Consider the following 22,900-nt stretch of genomic DNA (forward strand, 5'->3'; position numbering starts at 1 on the left):
ATGCTGGCAGTCACTGTAATTACTGACTGTCTCAGTGGGCAGGTAGCTGCTGGTGTCTCAGCAGGTTTTAATTACAGAAGCAGATGATCCGGCTCTCCTGTGTGACGGAGAGAAACAGTAAAGATACACTGCCCAGAACATACACGCTCTCCCTGCACACATACACACTCTTACACTCACACATGCAGACAGACACACACACGCGCGCATGCCAAAACACACATGAACTCCACTCCAAATCTCTTTTAAAATGGAAGTCTTATATAACGGTGAGACGAGGAGGATTTAATAAGTGGAGGAGGAAAGCAGCTGAGCTATCTTTTTCACTGTTCCATCCCAAACAGCTGTCAGTGCATAATGTTCTCACAACATTGGTGTGATACTGTCACAAACTTTTGCAATCATGTGATGGCTGTGAGCTTCTCTTTTGATCCCCAGTTTCCCTCTCTGGAGGAGCTGGTGAGATGAGCTTTTGCTTCTGTTGTGAGGGGTATATATCACTGTGTTATTACATAAGCAGTATGTAGACAGGTTACGATTGCACATGGACCACTTGGGAGTTGGGGACGTGAAGGGGCAGGTGTGGGTCAGTCTGCATGGACATCACGGACACTGTTTCTCAGTGCTGCGGAGACAATGTTCAGCCCACAAATTGCACCAGCTTTGTACAAAATAAAGCTGTCATTTTTATATACAGAGCCACATCATGCACACTTTCTTCTCCCTCTGTTCGGAAGGCTTGGACCCCCTGCTGTCCTGACAACAGCTCTGGGATGCTCTGGGTGTGCTGTTTGTGTGGTCAGAGTGCCCAGTACATGTGCTCGCTAAACTGTGAGAACAGCCCCAGCTTTATATGCAGTCTATCTGCTCTGCCTGAGAAATGTATCACCCTGTGTTTTATTCCTGTTTAGTAAAAACACTACATGTGTTGGGCTGTTAACACCTTTCACTCTCATTAAGCCATTCTTCTTTTCACAGTTGCAATAGAAGTTTTTTTAGCACGGTGGCTTGACAGTTTCATGATGATTGTTGACATCAATGATATAATGTCACCAGTATCATCATAGTTAAAATGCGTAATGACACCTCATGCCAACTGTTATAAGTAGATTTTAATGTTTAAGTATTGTAAAGGAATTAAAACACTATACAGTTCATAGAGGTGATATGAGAGCTTCATAATACCCATTTACATTCATGCATTTTGCGGAAGCATTTTATCCAGAGGAACACACAAAAAGTATATTTGATAAGGTTAGGCATGTAGTTGTGTAGATAGCAAAATGTTTTGCCGTTATTGAATGCAGTGTTGTTGTGGGAAACATTACCAGAAGCAGAGTATGTGCAAAACCTTAAAACTATTACCACCAGCTTCCAGCCGCCAGGTTAATATCGCTACAAGTTTACATTGCCACAATGCATTTACCACTGAGCTGGTGCTGCTGCAAAAGCTTGAACTGCCGCAAGGCTCTTATCTTCTATGCTTCTATTTCAGTAGTGTTGAGGAGGGTCTGGCTGGAGTGCAGGGTGCGATGATGGGAGATCGTGGGTATGGGGTGCAGTATGTGTTGCTGCTCACTAGATTAGCACCAATGTTTTGCATGTTATCTGAGGGGTTGAGGGTTCTAAAGTTGGTTTCTTAATAATTGGTTTTACGAGAGCTTTATTAAACATAACCAATGGTCAGGGAGGAATTTAGCATGGGGGTAAATGGTAGGAGAGCAGGCACAGGGGCATGTATTAGAGGTGAGGATGGGGTCCAATGGATATGTGTTTAGCCTATTAAACACTAGAAGCTGCAGGAGGCCAGAATTGGAAAGGCCAAGAGTACTGTTAAAGTTGGTAGTGGGACCAGTATCAATGTGCATGTGTTGGTTGCTGGAGCAAGCTTTGGATGTCTGTAATTGTTTCTCAGAGTAAGCAACTGTTTCTCAAAGGAAGATGTAAAATCATTATGGGTGATGTGGGGATGGAGGCGGGTCATTGAAAGCTGACTGAATTTTTTGTTTTAATGTAGAAGAAAAAGAGGAGAGAAGACACTAACATTCAAACAGGTCATAGGGCACGCCTTACTCCTTCGCCATTCAGCTGAACACAATTTAGTCCTATTGGCACATAGTGTCACGGAGGTGAGTGCATATAGACCGTCAAGAGTCGATGACGTTGAAGGCAACAATGTCACTCTAGCATCCCCAGGCAGTTAAGAAAATGCCTCCACACTGAAAGAGAGGAGATCACTCTGTCAGAGTAGTTTGTGGGTGAGAGACTGTGCATGTTTCTTCGGAACATGACCAGTGATGAGGGTGCTAATGTGACAGGCTAATACCAGACGGTTGCCGGCCTTATGTGTAGGGGAGGACTGAATGAGTGAATTAGCGGTAAGAAGCCATCAAACTGAGTGTTATATAAATGGATATTGAAATCCCAAAGAAGGATCACAGGGGTATCATCTCCCGAAATAGAGCTGAGGAGTGAGTCAAACTCATCATGAAAGCTTCCATAGGGCTCAAGTGGGTGATGGAGGGCCACGATGCAAAAATGTCAACGATTTAGTGATTGTGACAGGATATTTGAATGCTGAAATGGAGAAGTATAGGGCTGAGAGATGAGAGGGGTATATTGCCATGGCTGTGAGGTAAGTATGCCAGTGCTGAAGGGTAGGAGTGTATGAGAGAGGGAATGTATAGCAGACAGCGCAGTCAGTGTGGCTGTGTTATTAGGTGATACCACTGTAGCTACTTTATTAGGTGGTACCACTGTAGCCATGTTATTAGATGATAGCCAGTGTAGTTGTGTTATTGGATAATAACCAGGTCTCAGTGAGAGCACGGAACAGCAGGGGTAAAAGGGGCACGCGTGTGGAGACGCGTGTGGAGTCAGATTTTTGAATAAACCATTGATAATTCCATAGGGCTGCATTGCCTGTCAGGAGAGTGTGATGGATATGCTAAGCTGGCAGGAGGGAGGCTGCATCCAAGGGACAATCTGACTGTCTGATTAGGAATGTGGACCGGGAGAGGATACTGGAGCACTGTGCTAAGAAGACAGTCATCAAGGTTTCACCTCCACCCTTTCACTGCAAACTCTACCATTTCTCTCTCTGCGAAGTGATACTGAGCAAAGGTATTTCACCCCATAGATGTAGCCATAGCAATGAATCCAATCGCTGACAGACTTACATCAGTGAGAGATATATATCTGTGAGAAATATTTCCTCCTGCATCTTCTGAACACCCTGCAGACAAATCTTTTTTTCTGTAAACCTCCATGCTCATTCATGCATAAACACACACGCGCGCGCACACACACACACACGCACACACACACACATGCGCACACACACACACACACACAGCAGCAGCAGCAGCAGCACGGCGATAGTTTGTAAAGGGGGTGTGCAGTGTGCTACATCAGCAGATGGTTGTGGCACAGTGACAGCTCAGAGGAAGTTCCCCATGGCTCCCTCCTTCTGGAGACAGAAACACAGCCATCACAGAGCAGGATACTCTCAATCCGCTGGCCGATCAATAGCCTCGCAAGAGAGACGCTGGACCACTGAGACAGCACTGAGATACAACACTCAGACACTGAGAGCGCAATGAAACACCAATCAAAAACTAGGACACTGAGAGAGCACAGAGACACTAAGAGAAGACTGAGACACTGGGGGCACTGAGAACACTGAGAGAACACTGAGACACTGATCAGCAGCTTAATCAGAAAAACCCATAATCAACAAGACTCTTTCCTGGACCATAGGCCATGCAGCTTCAGCTGATGATAAATGAAGATGCTGTGAACTGTGTTGCACCATTACTCAATTTTATTATCTCCCCAAACAAACTTTCCTTACCAATAGAGTTCAGTTCAGAATTACTTGGTTCAGAATACCGAAAACTAAAACAAATGACCAAATAACACCTGTCCTAGATTCTCTTCACTAGCTTCTCATTAAAAACTATAAAGAAATTCTGCTCCTTTCTTATGTACAAAGCAATGAACGAGCTTAAATCATCATACCTGCTCACCCCTAAAATTTCAAAGGGTGAGACTGGCAGCATGGTTTTTCCTAACAGGGCTCTGACGTTATGGGTTGTCATGTGCATACATTCGAAAGGTTCTCTATTTGTAAATGCGAAAGAGGAGCCCATCTCTGTAGTGTATGTTTTAAAGCTCTCCTCCCTGTACTGTGTTTTTGACTCCAAGCTATGCTACTATAGCCTGGCTACTGCCTGGACTCTTATGTCTTACACTCTGCTAAAGTTATGTAAACAAGTCATGGAACCAGAAAAGGAGAACAGACACACCATCCACTCACCCTCTTATACACTCATGTCTCTCACATTCAATCCATCACGCATTCATCCTCTGAGACTCACCCTCTCACAATTCACTCCATCACACATTCATCCTCTGAGACTCACCCTCTCACACATTCACTCTATCACGCATTCATCCACTGAGACTCACCCTCTTACACAGCCACTCCATCACATAATCATCCTAACACATTCACCCCCTCACTCATTCATCCTGTCAGACTCACCCTCTTAAACTTTCACCTTATCATCATCCTCTTACACATTCACTCCATCACGCATTCATCCACTGAGACTCACCCTCTTACACAGCCACTCCATCACATAATCATCCTAACACATTCACCCCCTCACTCATTCATCCTGTCAGACTCACCCTCTTAAACTTTCACCTTATCATCATCCTCTTACACATTCACTCCATCACGCATTCATCCACTGAGACTCACCCTCTTACACAGCCACTCCATCACATAATCATCCTAACACATTCACCCCCTCACTCATTCATCCTGTCAGACTCACCCTCTTAAACTTTCACTTTATCATACACTCACCCTTTTACACATTCACCGCACCACAAAATCATCCTTACACACACTTTACATATTTATCTGCTCACATGATCACCATTTCACACATTCACCCTTTTACATGCTCACCCCATCAGGAGAGGCACACTCACCCTCTCACCTACTCCCCCAGAATGTTCTGAATTTTTTTCCTAAATTGCATGCAAAACATCCCTCTACGGGGACACATTAGAATGGATTACAGTGCTGTGGGCTGGAGACACTTCTTCCTGCATTCAACTCCCAAACGCACTTCCAGCTCAGTGTGTACATTATCAATTCACACACACACACACACACACACACACACACACACGCACACACACACGCACACACACACACGCACACACACACGCACACACACACGCACACACACGCACACACACGCACACACACGCACACACGCACACACGCACACACACGCACACACACACACACACACACACACACACACACACGCACACACACACACACACACACACACACACACACACACACACACGCACACACACACACACACACACACACACACACACACACACACGCACAATACATATACATGCACACACAGTGCACACAACATACACAAACATACACAAACATAAAAGCATACAGACAGCTATACCATACATGCACACTCACAGACACACACACACTCACATCCACACATGAGTAACATGGTTCCTACCTTTGCGATAGCTAACTTGCTTGGTCTGCATGGAGAAAGTCCCCATTACGATGCCCATCTCCTCAGACTCTGTGATCTTTGTCTCTCCAGCGTGTGAGCGATTCAGTGCCTGTTTCACTGCCCAGAGAGGACTAAGGCACTCTCTTTGTCTCAGCGAGATTTAAGCTACACGCTGTACTCCTCCCTCCCTCTCTCTCTCTCTCCCCCTTTTTCTCTGTCTTTCTCTCTGTTTCTTTCTTCCACTCCCTCTGCCTTGTGGGTTGTAAACAGAATACGGTTTAGCCAGCTGCAATAGCGAGGGACTGTATTCTCTGACATGCACACACAGCAATACAGAGAGAGAGAGAGAGAGAAAGGGAGGGATAGAGAGAGAGAGAAGGAAGGGAAAGAGGGGGGAGTCAGGGAGGTGAGGGGGGGAAAGTGGTAAGACAGAGAAAGTAAAAAAGGTAGAGAGAGAAGTAAAGTAATAGAGACAGTTCTGCAGACCTCTGCAGTGAAAGAGGACTGGGGTTTGCTCAGTTTATGGCCGTGCATTGTGCCCATGGATTATTCATTATTAATATTAATATCATAACTCGCGCACGGCTGCCTCTACCTCCAACCTCTATGTTTTTCTAATGATCTTCAACTCTCTCTCTCCATCAGTCTTTCTCCATCTGTCTCCCTTCTTCTCCAAGTCCCGCTGTTTTCCCCTCCACAGCCTCATTACCCCCCATTCTCCTCTTCCACCTCTACCTCCCATCTCTGTCTCGTTCTCCCCCTCCATCTCTCTCTCTTTCTCCCTCCATTTCTCTCCCACTCTGTCATTGTTTCTTACACTCCTGTTTCACTTTGCTCTGAGAACTCACAATACACACAGACAAAAACACACGCACACGTACACACACACACACACACACACCCACATCAAAGACCATAACCTTCAGGTTACAGTCACGCATCATCAATATGCACCGATCCCACTCTCAGCTCTGCACTCGAACCCTGTCAGGCTGTGGTGGGGTGTTTGACGGGCAGCGCTGCTCATGCTCTTGCAGGAGTCTGTCATGTGTCACTGACCCCAGACCTCATCACTGTGCGGCACACACTGCTGATGCGCTGGGAGTGGAAAAAGCTGCCCTGTTGGTCCGGCCCATAATGAGCCCTGATGCGGCTGCTGACTGCACCGAGCTCTCTGGGAGCAGGTGATCAATGTGTGATGACAGAGTGACAGAGACAGGGGGAGAGAGACACACAGCTCTCTGCCTTAAGTAAGAAAACCATAGAAAAGTGTCTCATTTTTTTTTCCCAATTGCTCCTTTTCTCTTCTCTTTCCGTCTGCCATCTCACCACCCCCTCTCCATCCCTGGCTTTTCAGGGTTGTGCTATTATATCCTGGTTTTAAAAGGAATAAGGCCTACGCACTGCTTGTCAGCATTTAGAATAATTACTGTTCTGCTCAGTACTAGAAATCTCGCATGTTCTGGTTTCACCTGGGTGTGTGAAATCTTACATATCATTGTTTTACAAAAGCTTGCATGTCCTTGTTTTACAGGCATAGGAAAGACACACTTATTTCCATTATGGTACCAAAGTTCCCACCATTTCCCCCGCCTTCACCTCAGAGCTGCCAGCTGGCCAGAGTAGAGACCATTCCTGCCAAACTGTGCACCTCCGTCCACCCGGAACAGGCAGGGCGATTACTAGGTACAGGTGTTCAGTGTGCCAAAACTACCCTAGCGTGCACCTGGCCCCTCTTTGCCACTAATCTTCCGGGCCCACGGCTGGCTGTTGGCATGTTGCTCCTGATCAGATACCTTCAGTGCTTAATCTCTTTCTTTTCATATCTGTTCCTTATATATATATATTTTAATCCGCTGGAACGCAGAGCGGGACCAAGACACACAGTGTAGACTCACCGGAACACCACCAGAGTGGCGTGATCCAGTCCAAAGCAATATGACTAAACCAGCCAACAGAGCAACAGAACTGAACCACACACCACAACAGAACAAACAGAACAGATGGTTAGATTAATGCAGCCATATACATAAAAGCTAGCAGATCTGGGCAGCACCACACTTCACATGTTTGCGCATAAGCAGGGCAGCTCTTGCTCCTTCATGGTGCCCCATGTCCCTTTCCAACAGAGCTGAGAGTCAGGGCTGGGCTACGGTGGGGGGCAGCGGGAGATGAGTGCAAACTGTGGAGACAGGAAGGAGCACTGCAGGTCAGAGCCAGGTGATGAGAGTGCTCTCTCTCTCTCTCTCTCTCTCTCTCTCTCTCTCTGTGCTCAGCTGGCTGTCAGTGCGCATCTCTGTAACAAGCATCACAACCACCCCCCAACCCCCCAATCCCAACCCCAACTAACACTCTCCTTCTCCCTTCCCTCTATTTCTTCCTCTCTCCTTATCTCTCCCCCCCTCTCCTCCTCCATCCTCTATCCGCCTCTCTCCTCTCCTCACCTACTCCCCCCCCCCCCCCCCCCCCCGGTGCTCAGCGGAGAGCCACTGCAGCGAGAACTACAAAGCCTTTCACCGACTGCAGAGTCACAGTAGAATCACTGCAGAGTCATAGTGGAATTATTGAGGAGTTACTGGACAGCTATTACTGAGTCACAGCAAAGTCAGAGCAGGAGGGGTGTTTCAAGAGAATGAGTCTAATACATTGTGGTCAATAGGAGTAGTTAAAACCCTGTGACATCAATCACAGGAACCAGAATCTGTCTCTAAGGAATATATTTAACTAACCAGTTGAAAGGAAGACAAGAAGGTCCCATCATAAGGTTACAATGGGAGAAAGAAATAACTCTGATAATCCACTAATATTGAAGAGGGAGTGAGAGAGAGATCAAGAGCGAGAGAGAGAGAGAGAGAGACAGGGAGAGAGGAAGAGACTCTCTTTCATTTCCTTCAGGATTAACGAGACATTTTAACGAGGAGTTAAACACTAATTATCACGGGGAAAGTGGCAGTCTGTCATAGATCTGACCCTCATTTATCACCAAGTACACACACACACACATACACACACACATGCATACATGCGCGCACACACACACACACACACACACACACGCACACACACACACACACAAACGCATGCAGGTATGTACGCACACATGCACACACACATGCACACACACACACACACACACACACACACACACACACACACGCATGCATGCACGCAGGCACACACACACACACACACAAGCACTGCAGTGTGTAGACCTGACTGGACTGCTTTTTTTTATTCCTTTCCTGCAATGCAGTGTTCCTCAGGAAAAAAACAACCATTAAAACACCTGCATCTTCAGTAGGTGTATATGTGCACAGTGTTAGCCTTTTCACAGCTCCTTCCACTCCTTTGCTGTGGATTTTAATGCACAGCACTGTTCACTGCTTCCAGTGTCACAGGGCCACACACCACCCCTGCAGCAGCCTCTGTGGGTCACAGCAGTCTGCTCTCGGAGCCACCGCGCTCTCCTGGATGTATTCCCCGGCTCACGGGGCCCTCTGATTGGATGAGCAGCCCTCCCCTCGCTGCTCTTTACAGACAAACTCCACTCTACGAGAGTAGTTGTAAAACGGATGGTGATTTCAGCATGGAAGATAAAAGCCTGTTGGCACTACAGCAGCATCAGCACACTGGTGAATGTGGTGATACCAAACTGTGGATGCAAACTTGTGGTAACAGTTTAAAGCTGTGTGTCCTATGGGAATACTTTCTCTCACTGTGGCAGCAGTAATGATTCAGAGTCTGTGCAGCAAATTGGTGAACCCCACTGAATGGACTGTGTGTAAGTCACTCTGGATAAGAGTGTCTGCCAAATGAATTAAAGTAAATTTAGAAAATCCACTCTTCAGTCTAGTGTTTCAGAGCCTGCAAGTGAATGACACTCCTTGTTTCTGAGAGTGCATTAATTATTGTTCATTTTTTTGTTGTTCTGAAAAGAGGCCTGTGAGAGATAAGGAAATCCCTTCACTAAATGCGGCCGCTGTCATGTGTGAGACAGATGATGTGTTCTCCGGGCTCTCTCTGCTGATCTCTCAGAGATTCAGAAGAGGAATCGCAGTCTGCTTAATATTTAATCCGCACTCATTAATCTCACCACCAGGGGGCCTGGAGCATGACTGTATCTCTCACTCAAGTCAACTCCACAGGGGGATTTCAGACAAGGAAAGGGAAGTGTTCTATCGCTGATCCCAGGCCAGTTCCAGTATGGAGCCCTCCATGGGGCAGAGTAGGGTATTCCTAGTTCTGTGGCCGCACCCTCCATCTAGAAGCTTTATTAATCCCGAAATGGTTGGAGCCATCATGTCCAGTCAGTCATACATTGACAATTGTGGAAGTCAAAGTATTTGATTGGTTGAAATAGCAGATCAAATGGCAGCTCCATCCATTTCTATCTCTGGGCTATGGTTACTTTGTAGAGCTAATGGACGTATAACCAATAGGTTGGGGGTTTGATTTCCCCAGAAGTGCATGGCAGTTTTCCTCTTGAGAAAGTGTAATTCATTAGTAAATATCCAATTGTACAGATGGAAAGCTGCATCCCAAGGATAACTGTGGATGAGCATGACTACTGAGAAAATCATGTGATAGACACACAGTTACAGTCTGTGTGTGAAGCACAACACGCTAACCAGAAAACCTGACTGAAAAAAATTAGCTCTAAAATCTCTAGCCAGGTGTGTGTGCATGCAGTAGTATGGCAGTGTCTCAGTGCTCTGAAATAACAGCAGAATGAGCGCTGCAGAAGAGAACATTGTGACAACGCTGCTCTCTAGTGGTCATAAAAAGCATGCCACAAAACAAAAAATCATATTTGGACAGACTCTTCCAGGTCTCCTAAAATCAAGGTATTCTGCCTCTGTCCCTCCCTGTAAAATGAAATGTATTTTAAATGTAGATGATTTTATAATGCTACAAATATGTTTTTCCTCAGTAACCTCTTGATTTCTGGCTGATTGGCCCAGATACTGTGGTTTGGACACAAGCTACCAAAGCATTCAATCACGATCATTTGCTGTCTATAGTATCTGTGTGGCCATTGACTGCTGTGTAAATCAGCTGATTCTGGATCAGCTTGCCCAATAATGACACTGATCCTCATCGGCTTACCAGGCCTAACTCCTCTCTGTGTGCAATATCATGAAAGCCCAAGTGTGCTATGGGCAGCCTGAGCCCCTGGCAGATAGCGCTCATCTGAGACCTTTAGCTGCACTGCAGTGACACACACCACACGCCCGGGAGCACTGTGTGTGCTCATGTCTGTTTAAACTTTGATGAAGTGTTCACCGGGATGCTCTGCACACTCACGTCTATTGACAGTTAATTGCGGGAAATTCTTTTGTTATAGAAAAAAGTTTGTATTGTGTTTGTGCTGGTGTTGTCAAAAGAAAGATGCATTCCACTGTATTTTTTCATTATTGATTTTGCCAGCAGAAGCCACTTGTGTTCTCTCTCACACCTTGCTCGATCAGCTACAAGTGACACCAGATACATGACAACAAAACAAAGCGAGGTAGGAGGACCTCATGAAATGAAGAATTTTGGGATGATTTTGTATTCAATATGCCTCATCTAGACAGATTAAATGTGGTACTTATGTTGCCCTGGATGAGAGCATAAACTAATACAGAACTTAAAGCTAGGTACTGAGGAGGGACAGTAAAACGGTCTAATGAAGACATGGCCTAGCTGAAATGCAGCCTGCAGACACTGCAGCCCACCAGAACTTTGCCGGATGACCAGCAAAGAAACGCCACTCAAAGAGAAACAAAAGTCTGCCTTTCCAAATTCTGACCAGGAGGTGGCAGGCTTTCACACGCTTTTCAAAACTTTGTCTCTCCACAGCGACTTGAAATATGCGCCCACTCTCCTGCCAACACGCTTCACATTCAAAGCTTTTTCACTCCCTGACATTATAACACTTCAGACTGAAATAAATAGCTTTTTCAACAGAGGGATCTACCCTTCTACAATGTGAACCATAAATATAGTACATCTCACTCTTCCCTCTCCCACACACTCACCCACTCATTCACCTCTCAGCTCCAAATCCTTTAATTTTATTGGCAGGACAAACATGTATCAGTGTTGCCAGTGTTTTCAATAAACTGCAGCAATAATACTACTGTTACACAGTATAATAAAATCTGCAATTAATGTACTATAGTAAGAGACATTATAAACACAATAAAATGAAATAAAAGTTTAATAGGATAATTCAGATGCAAAGATAGTGTCGTCTTGGAGACCTAAGGTGCTTGAAGTGTGTATGTATTGCTGGCTGTCCCTCAGGCTGTAAGGACTCGTGGGTAAAGTTATGTTATAGGGAGGAAGTCAATTTATCATTCTTTCGTCAAATTTTGGGATGGAAAGCGGGTGTGCTTTGGCCCCTTGCAGACTGCAGTGTGAGCACAGCCTGTCCTCTCTGGGAGACTGTGGACTGTCTGCTCCTGCATACTGGCTGTGCTCATTGAATCTGTACTTCTGGGTCTTCCTCCATTTTTATCAGTCACCATAATCAAGTAGTTTCCTAGAGTGTGCTTTCAAGTGCCCAACATTGTGTGCCAGGATTTTCTTTTCTTACTTCTGTTGTAACATAATGTTGTTGTAAAATAGTTTTTGTGTTTTAGTTCAGAGGGGATTTGCAATACAATATTATTTAAACTGAGATTTCTCAGACAGGGTACAATTTCTACTGGACCGATTACAGGACCCATCAAAGAATGGTAATATATTTATTATTCAATATATTACTCAAAAATACTTGAACCTCTCACACATACACAAACATATACACAATGACAGTCAGTTCTATCAAAAGCACAGGGTGAAGGGAGGAAGAAGTGAGGAATAAAAAGAAAGAGAGGGCGAGGGAGAGGAAGAGGAAGAGGGGGAGAGAGATTATGTAATGTCAGAGTGATTTAAAAATTAAAAGTGGCGACACAGAGTGCCAGCTTCTATCTCCTGCCAGTACACTGAAAGAGAGGGTGAGGGAGAGAGGTGAGAGAGGGAGGGAGAGAGGTGAGAGAGGGAGGGAGAGAGATGAGAGAGGGAGGGAGAGAGATGAGAGAGGGAGGGAGAGAGATGAGAGAGCGAGGGAGAGAGATGAGAGAGCGAAGGAGAGAGATGAGAGAGGGAGGGAGAGAGATGAGAGAGTGAGGGAGAGAGATGAGAGAGCGAGGGAGAGATGAGAGAGGTAGGGAGAGAGATGAGAGAGCGAGGGAGAGAGATGAGAGAGGGAGGGAGAGAGATGAGAGAGTGAGGGAGAGAGATGAGAGAGCGAGGGAGAGAGATGAGAGAGGGAGGGAGAGAGATAAGAGAGCAAGGGAGAGAGATGAGAGAGCGAGGGAGAGAGATGAGAGAGAGAGGGAGAGAGATGAGAGAGCGAGGGAGAGAGATAAGAGAGGGAGGGAGGCTTTGAATGCTTGAGAGACTGACTTTTAGGTCAATTTTATTTTATCAATTGAGAATTTTTTCTTTAAATTAACAAAAAAACACAAAGGAAAACAAAGAGTGGGCAGGTTAAACAAACAAACATACAAACAAAATTAAAAAATAAATAAAATTTTCCAATATAGGTTATTTAAGGGTTCACATTTTCAGATTTAACCTTTGAGCTCCTTCCTCATCCACCTCACACACACTTACAGATGCCAAAAACATCCATGCAACTGGTTAGATATTATCGTCTTCTACAAAGCATACTCCACTCTGAGGCTCTCAAAGGCCTTTTCCAGGTCTATAGACACAACACTCTAAATTTTATTTCTGCAGGTGACCCAGACTATTAACTTAGCCTGAACATGCTCAGTTTAGTTTAGATATCTAGTATCTTTCACAAGAGAAAATCAATCTTGGAGTGTCAGACCACTCCCGGATTGAATTAATAATCTTTATGAGTCATCCACATTTTGTAACACTGATCTCAGTATGGACCTTGGACCCTGAGAGGGTGTGGTTTGGAGACTTTTGTTTTTACTATTCCAGAATGTGAGTGGCTCTATGACATTGTTCAGGAGACTGCACCATGTTCCTAAGTGTTCCTTCAATTTCTGACTGTTAATAAGTGGGTTGGAAGGCAGAGAGGACAGCTTGCTAAAATGCAGCCTAACTGTATATTCTTGTCTTCTCTGTGGTCCACCAACTCCTTGCTGAGCCTATTAACACTGTACTGAGCACTCCCTTCAGCTCAGCATCTGACGTAGGCCTTAGTGAGAGAAAGTTTCCACATTGCTCTACAAAGCACAGTACGTCTGCTGTGCCTCTAGATCCATCAAGATTAGGGAAATCAACGCAAACAGTCGGTTTACATTAGAGACCTTGGTCCCCACTACAATGGCCTCCTAAATGAGCCCTCACATTTTTGGTGTGCTATTGGGTGCTTGTGGAGTGGCAGGGAAGCTGGAAAGGAACTGGCATTTTATGCAACAAACTTCATTATTCCACATTTTGTCTCTCCCTTGCAAATGCTCCACCACACCCTGCTCAAGCTGCTTGATAGAATTGCTCAAATGTATCCATTTGATCATTTATTAAATCTAAATGGCATTTGATATTATTAACCTCTGTATGCAATGCAGTATTATCCTGATAACCATCCTCTCATCACATCCTACGTACAATGAATTAAGTAAGCTGGACACAGACACATGAGCAACATAAACTGTTTGTCTTAACGCTACCAATCGCCCAGGAACTGATACAGACATGTCTTTGTTCTTCTTCAACGTACTCCGCTGCAGCTGTGAGGTCCTTAGCACTCATGATTAGAATACTCCAACAAGTATAAAAAGGTAAGCTCACACGACTCTTGAATTTCAGCAGTGTCATAAGCACCAAGAGTTTGCAGAGTTTTTTTGCTTTGTCAACACAGTACCCAAACAGACCTCAGACACCATATACATCTAAATAGACCACTTCCACACAGCTAATCACTGTCCTCAAAAAACAAACAACAAAGGCCTTGTCAAGTTTGTTCTTGAGTGTAATGAGAAAATATACCTACAAACTTTACAGAAATGAACATATGAATTGGTTCTCTTTCATTCATCTATCTTTATTAGTTTTTCAGAGACTAGCCAAATACACATCAAACAATTTTTCTGTCAGGCCTGTCCCTCAAACTGGTCAACTCCTCTTCTGAGCTCACTTCTTCACCCTTGTTCTAAGTTTCTGTCACTGTTTTCTTCAGTGTTGCTCCTATTGGGACACTGCTCTCCCGGTCACTGCTTAACCACATAGGACAGTTTAAACATATGCTGCACATCAGATGGGACTTTAAGAAAACAACGAATAAAACATGACACTGCTTTTTTCTTGATCAATTTGCCTTGCAAGAATTTTTCTAAGATGTTTCATGCGGTTAAAGTTATTATAATCCAATCCCTTACTGATGACCTCACTACTGTGTGGCAATGTCTCAATGCAGCACACAGCTAACTTACAGAAAAAGATGACGATAGCGGCAAATGCATGCAGCTGACATTTTCCTAACATTCAGGCACATTATCCATGTAGTATATGCATGCTGAGCAGCGCAGTCACTGCTATCTGGGAAATTGTGCTCTCCTGGCTGTTTCCTCTGGGCCAATGATTTATTCAGGAGCTTAACAGTGAATGGAATGAAATTCTTGCTGAAGTGAACTTTTCTGCCATCCAAACAATGGTGCTTCTAGCTCAAGGTGGTAGTCTACAACAGCAACGTGGAGGATGACGCATACCTGCTGCTATTCTGCACAGCCAGTCAAAAATAACCACTCACCCTAAAAGGAAGTCTATGCCTACGAACAATGCATTTGGGCCGAACTAAACTCAAGCCTCAGATTTTTGCTAGCAGAAAATTCCAAAGATGAAGGACAACAGGATAGCATCACTGGTCAATTTGTTAACAGTATGAAGGTGGGGTTGGAATTGGTCATCAGAATTGTTGAATCCTTCAACTTAAACCTCACTGAGAACATTTAAGATCAAATAGCAACAAAGCCACATGAACCATGAGGCCCTTTTATACAGAAAACCCGGCCTCAACCCCAGATCTGACTCCCTGGTTTTTTCGATCTCTGTCCCATTTATACCAGTCTGTGAACACAGTTTTATAGCATTATTATAGCATACAGTGCTAGAGTGACATACAGGGTCCAGAAACAGAGACACTTATGTTGATTCAGTGCGTATGGACTTCCATACAATCAAACCTTGATGGTTGTGTTTGATGTGGTTATAGCAATATTTTTATTTGGCATGGAGTCATGGAGGCAGGGAATAGCACCTGGCCAACGACCGAGGATTCTGACCCCCATTTAGACACCATAAACAGGGAAAAGAAACGAAGAAATGGGTGGAGGAGGGATGCCGTAACCTGACAAGGCAAAATTCAAACATCATAATGTTGAGAATGCCAGCTCAACATTTGCAGGTCCAGGAGCAGAGGTCAGTCATGCACCTCATTCACAAAGAGCTGGGCCCATGCGCTCAGAACTGAGTCTGAATCAGTCTTTGTGAAGGGGGGAGGGGGTCCCTGGAGGAGCCCAGCTCAGGTGTTTCCACTGCAGCGCGCTGGAGTGTGTGTCAATTAGCGTGAGCACCTTGCATTGGGCACTGAGCACCTTGCATTGGGCACTGAGCACCTTTCATTGGGCACTGAGCACCTTGCATTGGGCACTGAGCACCTTGCACTGGGCACTGAGCACCTTGCATTGGGCACTGAGCACCTTGCATTGGGCACTGAGCACCTTGCATTGGGCACTGAGCACCTTTCATTGGGCACTGAGCACCTTTCATTGGGCACTGAGCACCTTGCATTGGGCACTAGCGTGTGTGTGCGCATTAGTTTGGGTGTATATATGTGTATGCATGTGTGCATTTGTGTGTATATGTGTGTGTGTGTGTGTATATTTATAAACATATTTATGCACGTGTGTGTGTATGTACACACATGTATAAATGTATATGTATGTGAATATGTATGTGAATTTGTTCATGCGTGTGCTTTACTGGAAAAAAATTCACCTGCCAGTCAGATTTTTGCCCAGCTGAAATAATTTATTGCATTTTCCAATACATATTAGAATTGTACAGAGCTGTTGTGCAAAATTTAATTTAATTATTTCAATTTATCTTAAATTCATATAACAGACCAGGTCATGATAAATTTAATTCAACATGAGGACTTCTATTTTAACTTCCTCATCTGACAATTTGCCATTAAACAGTAATTGCAAGAATAGCACAGATGTATGAGCAAGTCAGGGTATTACTGTGGACCAACTCTCCATGTGATTGGCATATTACCACTAATATTTATCTTCTGCAATGGGCAAAGCTTTCCATTCATGTGTTCCACAGTGACATGACTTTCTGTTCCTCCAATCTAAAAACATTATGTTAGTCGCGATCAATTTTGATTTGAACTCAATGATAATTAACATTAACCTCTCTTTATATAGTAGTTAGATTACCAAATCAGCGATCGTTAATTAAGCTTTCCTTAATTAACAAACTGTAAAAATAACTTCAAAAAATTAGTTCATCAGAGGCAACATCACAGAGCAAATCAGGCTATATTTTAAGTGGAAAATATGATGAACACACCTGTATGGTAACATTAGCAGTGTCAGGTATTATTTGCTAAGAGTCTAACTAGCTACATAGCTAGCCAGCAAGATAATGTTATAGCAAAAGCAGACAGCTAAAACACTGTAGTGCTTGTTACTACTACTAGCCAGTCGGCTAGCCAGGCAGATGTTATCTGAATACTTCTTCTCACACACTAAGTACACTTCACTGGAAACCTATGCTGTTGTCTTTGCTGGCAGTCATTGTCATGCTTCTCCTCATCAGGTTTATGCTACCTAGGGGTCCTGATGTCCAGAAAGTCTCCACATTTGAAAATTGATAGTAACACCAGCTGTGAATATATGTGATGTGACAGACACAGTAAAGGTTAGCTAACTACCTCTGGGATTAAAAATCGAATCTTCCCACGGCAGAAGAATTTGCATCACACTGTTACACATAACTAGTAATCAGACAAAAAGAGACTATGGAGACTTCACACTAGATCGCACAGCTGGAAAGTACCAGAGGGGCCCTGCCATTGACTTTTCCTAAGCTAAAAATAAATAAATAACTAAATAAAATTTAAAAAAAAAAAAAAAACAGGCAGAGGACTGCAAGGGGTATGTTGCATTTTACCAGACTAACACAGTTGGCTAGTGGCAGCTTTAACCTGTTTGAGAAAATAGTGGGCTGGCAGGTGTCGATTTCCAACCCTGTGTATATGTGTGTATGTGTGTGTGGATGAATTAGTGTGTGTGTCAGTGGGTGTGGGTTTGTGCGTGCATTAGTGCATGTGTATATGTGTGTGTGTGTGTATGTGTGTGTGTGTACATAAGTGATTGTGGGTTTGTGTGTGTGTGTATGTGTATGTGTGTGCTTGTGTGTGTGTGTGTACAGCACAGATTGTGGGTTTGTGTGTGTGTGTGTGTGTGTGTGTGCATCAGTGATTGTGGGTTTGTGCGTGTGTTAGTGGGCGTCTCCAGGGTGCTTTTATGTGTTGTTGTTTTCTGCATGGCGGAACACTTGGCTCTGATCTCTCTCTGCTGTTCTGTTTGCACGATGGAATATTCCGTGTCACTCGGTGTCTGTGCTGCTCTCTGTGTGATGGATGTTTGGCATCAGTCCATCGCTGCTGTTCACTGTTCCTTTTGGACACTGAAACAGTTTCAGCTCAAGTATTGACAGAGGATAAACTATTTTTTAAGTGGCAGGAATACTTGCTTTTATACGCTACATCTGTATAGTTGCTCATGTTCTGTGTAGTTACAATAATAAAAAGGCAATTTACTGTAATTTGTGATATTATGTTCACCTGTTACCAAAGTGGTCATTACAATACGAGCACCTACTACTGGTGTAAAGTATAAAATGGATTACCAGATATACACCTTTGCAGAGTAAAATGGTTTTCTTATGCAAAGAATCACATAGTGATCAAATCAAGTTTTCCTTGAGTTCTCTGAATTCCATTCAGAATTCCAGAATTCTCTGAATTCTCTGAATGGAATTCTCCTCTGAATCACTAAAGAGGAGATGACCAAGAAGTATTTTTGTTGTGCTCCTTTTCTTTTCATATGAAAACAGGAAAGGTTGTTTCCTGAAGCAGTTCAGATTAAGCACCTACAATTGGATTCAAACTTGCAAGCTTCTGATCAGAGTTTCCCTAACCATTACACATCACACCAAATAATGTCTGTATCTCCTGAATGTGAGATGATTCATTTTACCCACAACAACACAAAATCAGTCCCTCAGTGCTCAGACTGGCACAGACTTCAGGACGTGCCACTCTTAAATTATCAGTCACTGCTTCATTCCATGGAACTGCTTTCATATGGCAGTGGCAAGATGAGTGGAGCCACATATTAGCCTGTTAGCAAAAACTCAAACGTTGGCTGTAATACAAACCCTGCTTTAGTCATGTTATTCCTTGCCATGACAAAAACAAACTGCAGTTTCAGTAACATGAAAACAATAATTTCAGCTATTGTAGATATTTCATTCATGCACCTAGCACCGTAGATGCTTAGGAACATGCTTTATTGGATGAAAACATGTAGTCTACATACTGACGTTATTTAAAAAAAAAGAGGGAAAGCACAGAAGAAAGGAAGGAAAGGAAGGCAATAAACACACACATAAACACACACAAACACACACAAACACACACACACACACACACACACGCTAAGAAAAGGATCTTGAGATGGGGAGAGGGGGTTTGGGTTGGATAGGGGGAAAGGAGGACAGAACGGGGGGGGGGGGGCTCCACTGTGCCTCAACTGTGCTCTTCCATTGTTTCCCTCAGCATTGGAATTAGGAATCAAGTCATATTGTAGAGCATTTGTGCCTGTGGGGTATGAGCTGACTCACCATTAGTGTACGTGTGTGTATATGTATATGTGCGCATCAGTGAGTGCACATGTATGTGTGTTTTCATGAGTGTGTATGTGTTTATTTCAGCAAAAACCCCAGGCTGTGCCAGCTTCACTTCATTATAAGCAGTCGCCATGAGAGGTCAGGGTCCATACCCAAAATTAGGTCATGACCTGTCAGTCACTGGGTATTGATAAGGTAGTTGAGCACAACACATAAATGTCTCATTTACTCCTGAAAAAATTCAGCAGTTTCATTTAAAAACAAAGTGACGGAGTGCACTGCATGATTCACAGCAACCTCCGCAACCTGTAAACATGTCCTTCTTAAAGGGGCATCCTCTTAAAGGAAGGTATCCCATAAGGTACAGTACTTAATCACTTCAGAACGAAATGACCATGCAAAAGCCATGCCCAATAACTGAATCCTTCGATTTAATTGGGTGCCAAGAGGAGACTAGAGCAAACTTTAAAGTGTCAATTGCAATCGCCAGGGGCCCACCCACCTTTACACTCCTTTTCTGTGGCATATTGTGGGATGAGGTTCTGAACGGATCTCTCAAAGATGTGGATCTGGCAGGACACTGGGTGCAGGTGGTTCCCTGCACCTCAGGTTAGACACTGTGTGTAACAGGACCCTGAGTGGATGCTTAAAGTAAAGCCTGCCTGTGTGGAATATCACCCTGAGTGGTGATTTTATCCAGGCAGGGATGCGGACCAGCTTTGCTCAGCGCACTGATGTGGCAGACAACACGCTCCGGTGTGAACCTGACACAGTCTCACAGTGTCTCCTCAGCTTGCACTCGACTCCCTGGGAGGGACAGTATCGATTGTATTCCAGTTCTCCGATGTTAAGCGCTGTTCTTCTCACACTCAGAGGAACAGGGGAGCTGTTAGTGGATCAATAAATGTGAACCGCATGGCATTTGCTCACCGCAACTCAGAGGCCATAACACCATGTCCAGGTGCCTTTGGTCACATGACACAGCACTACACTGACCATGGGAAGGGGGGAATTGTGCTGTTGCCATCTGACAGCAATGTTCCACCCTGGAGGACTATGGCTTCATTTCTCCATAAGAAATTTTATTTCTTATTTTAAAAATTACATTCCATGAACCCTGGCAGCACTTCCATTTTCAGTTTCTGTGAGTTACCTTGCATCATTAACAGGTGTGTGTGACAAATTCAAGTCAAATTTCTGTTTAGTAAAAGGTTTTTTTTATGATGTCTGAAGCAAGAGAACTACAGTTACTTTCACCTAAGTTCACGCTGAATGAGTGATGTCCTGTCAATGTGCTTTGGAACAGCACAGGCCATCAGGTCGCCAGTAACAGTTATGTAGAGCATATTGCAACACGTGTAAGATAAAAAGTCAAAATCATTGCATAATGTGACTTTTCAGACTGTGTATATTTGACATATAATTATATATAGTTTGTAGGTACTTAGATAAGAAGTTTATAGCTAGCTAACTGTAGGCAGAGGGAACAACGGCCATTAGTGCTGGAATCTCCATGTTTTGGCAGGAGCTGTGGTCCTTTTGAGAAGACGGAACACAGAAGTCTTGTACCTTTGACAAAATTGTGTGATTTTTTTTCCATCACAATTTATAGCTTGTTACTTAATATATTCTAAAAGGAATGTCCTGCCAAGTTTCATGGTGTTCTTTACTTTAAAGTGTTGATCTCGCAATAGTCTATGGGCTGGAGCACAGTGATTTTCAGGGGGTGGAACGTTTCCACAGTTTTTCACTGTCCTTCCCTATGGGACACGAGCTGGGTAAATCTAAAAACATGGCAGACAGCTCAGAGCTTGTCTTTACCTTAAAGGATAACTGTGGATTACTTTGTGTGTGGTTTCTCTTAGACACACCTGAAGACACATCCTTAGAAACTCAATCAGTCTGTGGATCAGCTACAGAAGCAGTCTTAATGTCTCATTCGGCCCCAGTTTCGAAGCCTGTTTCAGTGTAGCTGCAGATCTAAGCACAGTCGTGTGTTCACCCAGGCAAGCACTACATTGCATGTTCTAGCACTGGAAAATCAATGTAAACCCATAAAAAAGCAACATGCAATAGCTAATTTTAGCAGTTCAGTTGTCATTGTTTAAAAGCAATGTAGTTCACACACACATGAACACGCAAACACACACACACACACACGGTGCTCATTTACACACAACACCGCTCTCCACAGGCGAGACTGCGTTCATTCAGGAAACAAAAGCTTTCTGGGTTTCCCGCTCCATTAAACCAGCTGGCGAGGCACAGAAAGGTCAGCACAACCGTGAGAAATCAGATCACGGTCGGCCAGAAGTCTGCCACTCTGAGAAAGGTGAGAGGAAGGAAGAGGACAGGGAGAGAAGAAGAGATGAAAAAGAAAAGAAAGAAAGGAGGAGAGAGGGTATGAATGACACAAACAACAAAGGAGAGGACTAGAATAGAAAAAAAAAACCCTACATATAGTTTCAACAGTGAATCTGGCTTTAGCATTGACATATCCAACAGACAGATCTACCTCTAGCTCCAACTCTCATACTAACTCCAGCACTCACACTGACTCCAGCCCTGTCACTGACTCCAGCACTCACACTGACTCCAGCCCTGTCACTGACTCCAGCATTCACACTGACTCCAGCCCTGTCACTGCAGGTGCTTGTTGCTGGGTGTTGACTGGCTGTGGTGGTGCAGCAGTAAAGTGTTTTTGGTCACGCAGCATTGCTCTCAGAAGGGGTGGCCTCTTATATCACCAGCGATAGATCGGCAGGTGCACCCCACCCCCACTCTGCCTGCTATGTCTGTTTCAACACTGCCTCCGCTGCCAAAGTCACAAACAAAACTGCAACACACCCAACTCGCCAGCGAGAGAAAAGCACATGCACACTTTGTTCTGAGAGAACGGGCTGGAGCTAGTTTTCTGGATCAGAAAAAAGCCTGTTCTCCCTGCTATGACTACTCTGTCCTTTGCTTTGACTGCTTTGTCCAATAGCCTCTGGTGTTGTTGTAGTTGTTCAGCATTTCAGAGTGACTTATGGGATAGCAGTCCCCACCCCCTCTGCATGGAGCATAATTCAGTACACATCCTACACATACACCCACATTATGAAAAAGTACAGATGGGGGAGGGTGGGGGGGGGGGGGGGGGGCAGACAGAGAGAGAAAAAATTGCAAGTCAGTTACTTAGAATTTCTAAGTGCCAGAAACAGTAAATTCACAAAGACATTAATCAAGCCTGTACTGCTGAATGTGTCTCTCTTTTACAGCTGTGGACGAAAATTTACCGATACTCAGCAGGAAGCCTGACTTCAGCTCTAGCATCCTATAAAATGCCAACAAACCAATGGCAAAAAGGTCATGATTATGGTGGCCCAGTAGGACAAATCTGAACAAAA

At 44.2% G+C, this 22,900-nt stretch overlaps 1 protein-coding gene across 2 annotated transcripts in view; it reads right to left on the reverse strand.

Annotated features, from left to right (window-relative positions):
- The window catches only part of kcnip1b (Kv channel interacting protein 1 b), a 44,300-nt gene that overhangs the window by 15,677 nt on the left and 5,723 nt on the right, over nt 1–22,900 (reverse strand). Inside the window, exon 1 of one of the 2 annotated variants that reach the window (XM_036525281.1) lies at nt 5,580–5,895. The exons of the other annotated variant lie outside the window; for it this stretch is intronic. Coding sequence (XP_036381174.1) covers nt 5,580–5,637 — 58 coding nt within the window. The 5' untranslated portion in view covers nt 5,638–5,895. Of the gene's footprint in view, nt 1–5,579; nt 5,896–22,900 lie in introns of those variants that run through there. 2 annotated transcript variants of the gene reach the window in all.

This window comes from Megalops cyprinoides, chromosome 3 (genome assembly GCF_013368585.1).
Source record: "Megalops cyprinoides isolate fMegCyp1 chromosome 3, fMegCyp1.pri, whole genome shotgun sequence".
Lineage (NCBI taxonomy): Eukaryota > Metazoa > Chordata > Actinopteri > Elopiformes > Megalopidae > Megalops > Megalops cyprinoides.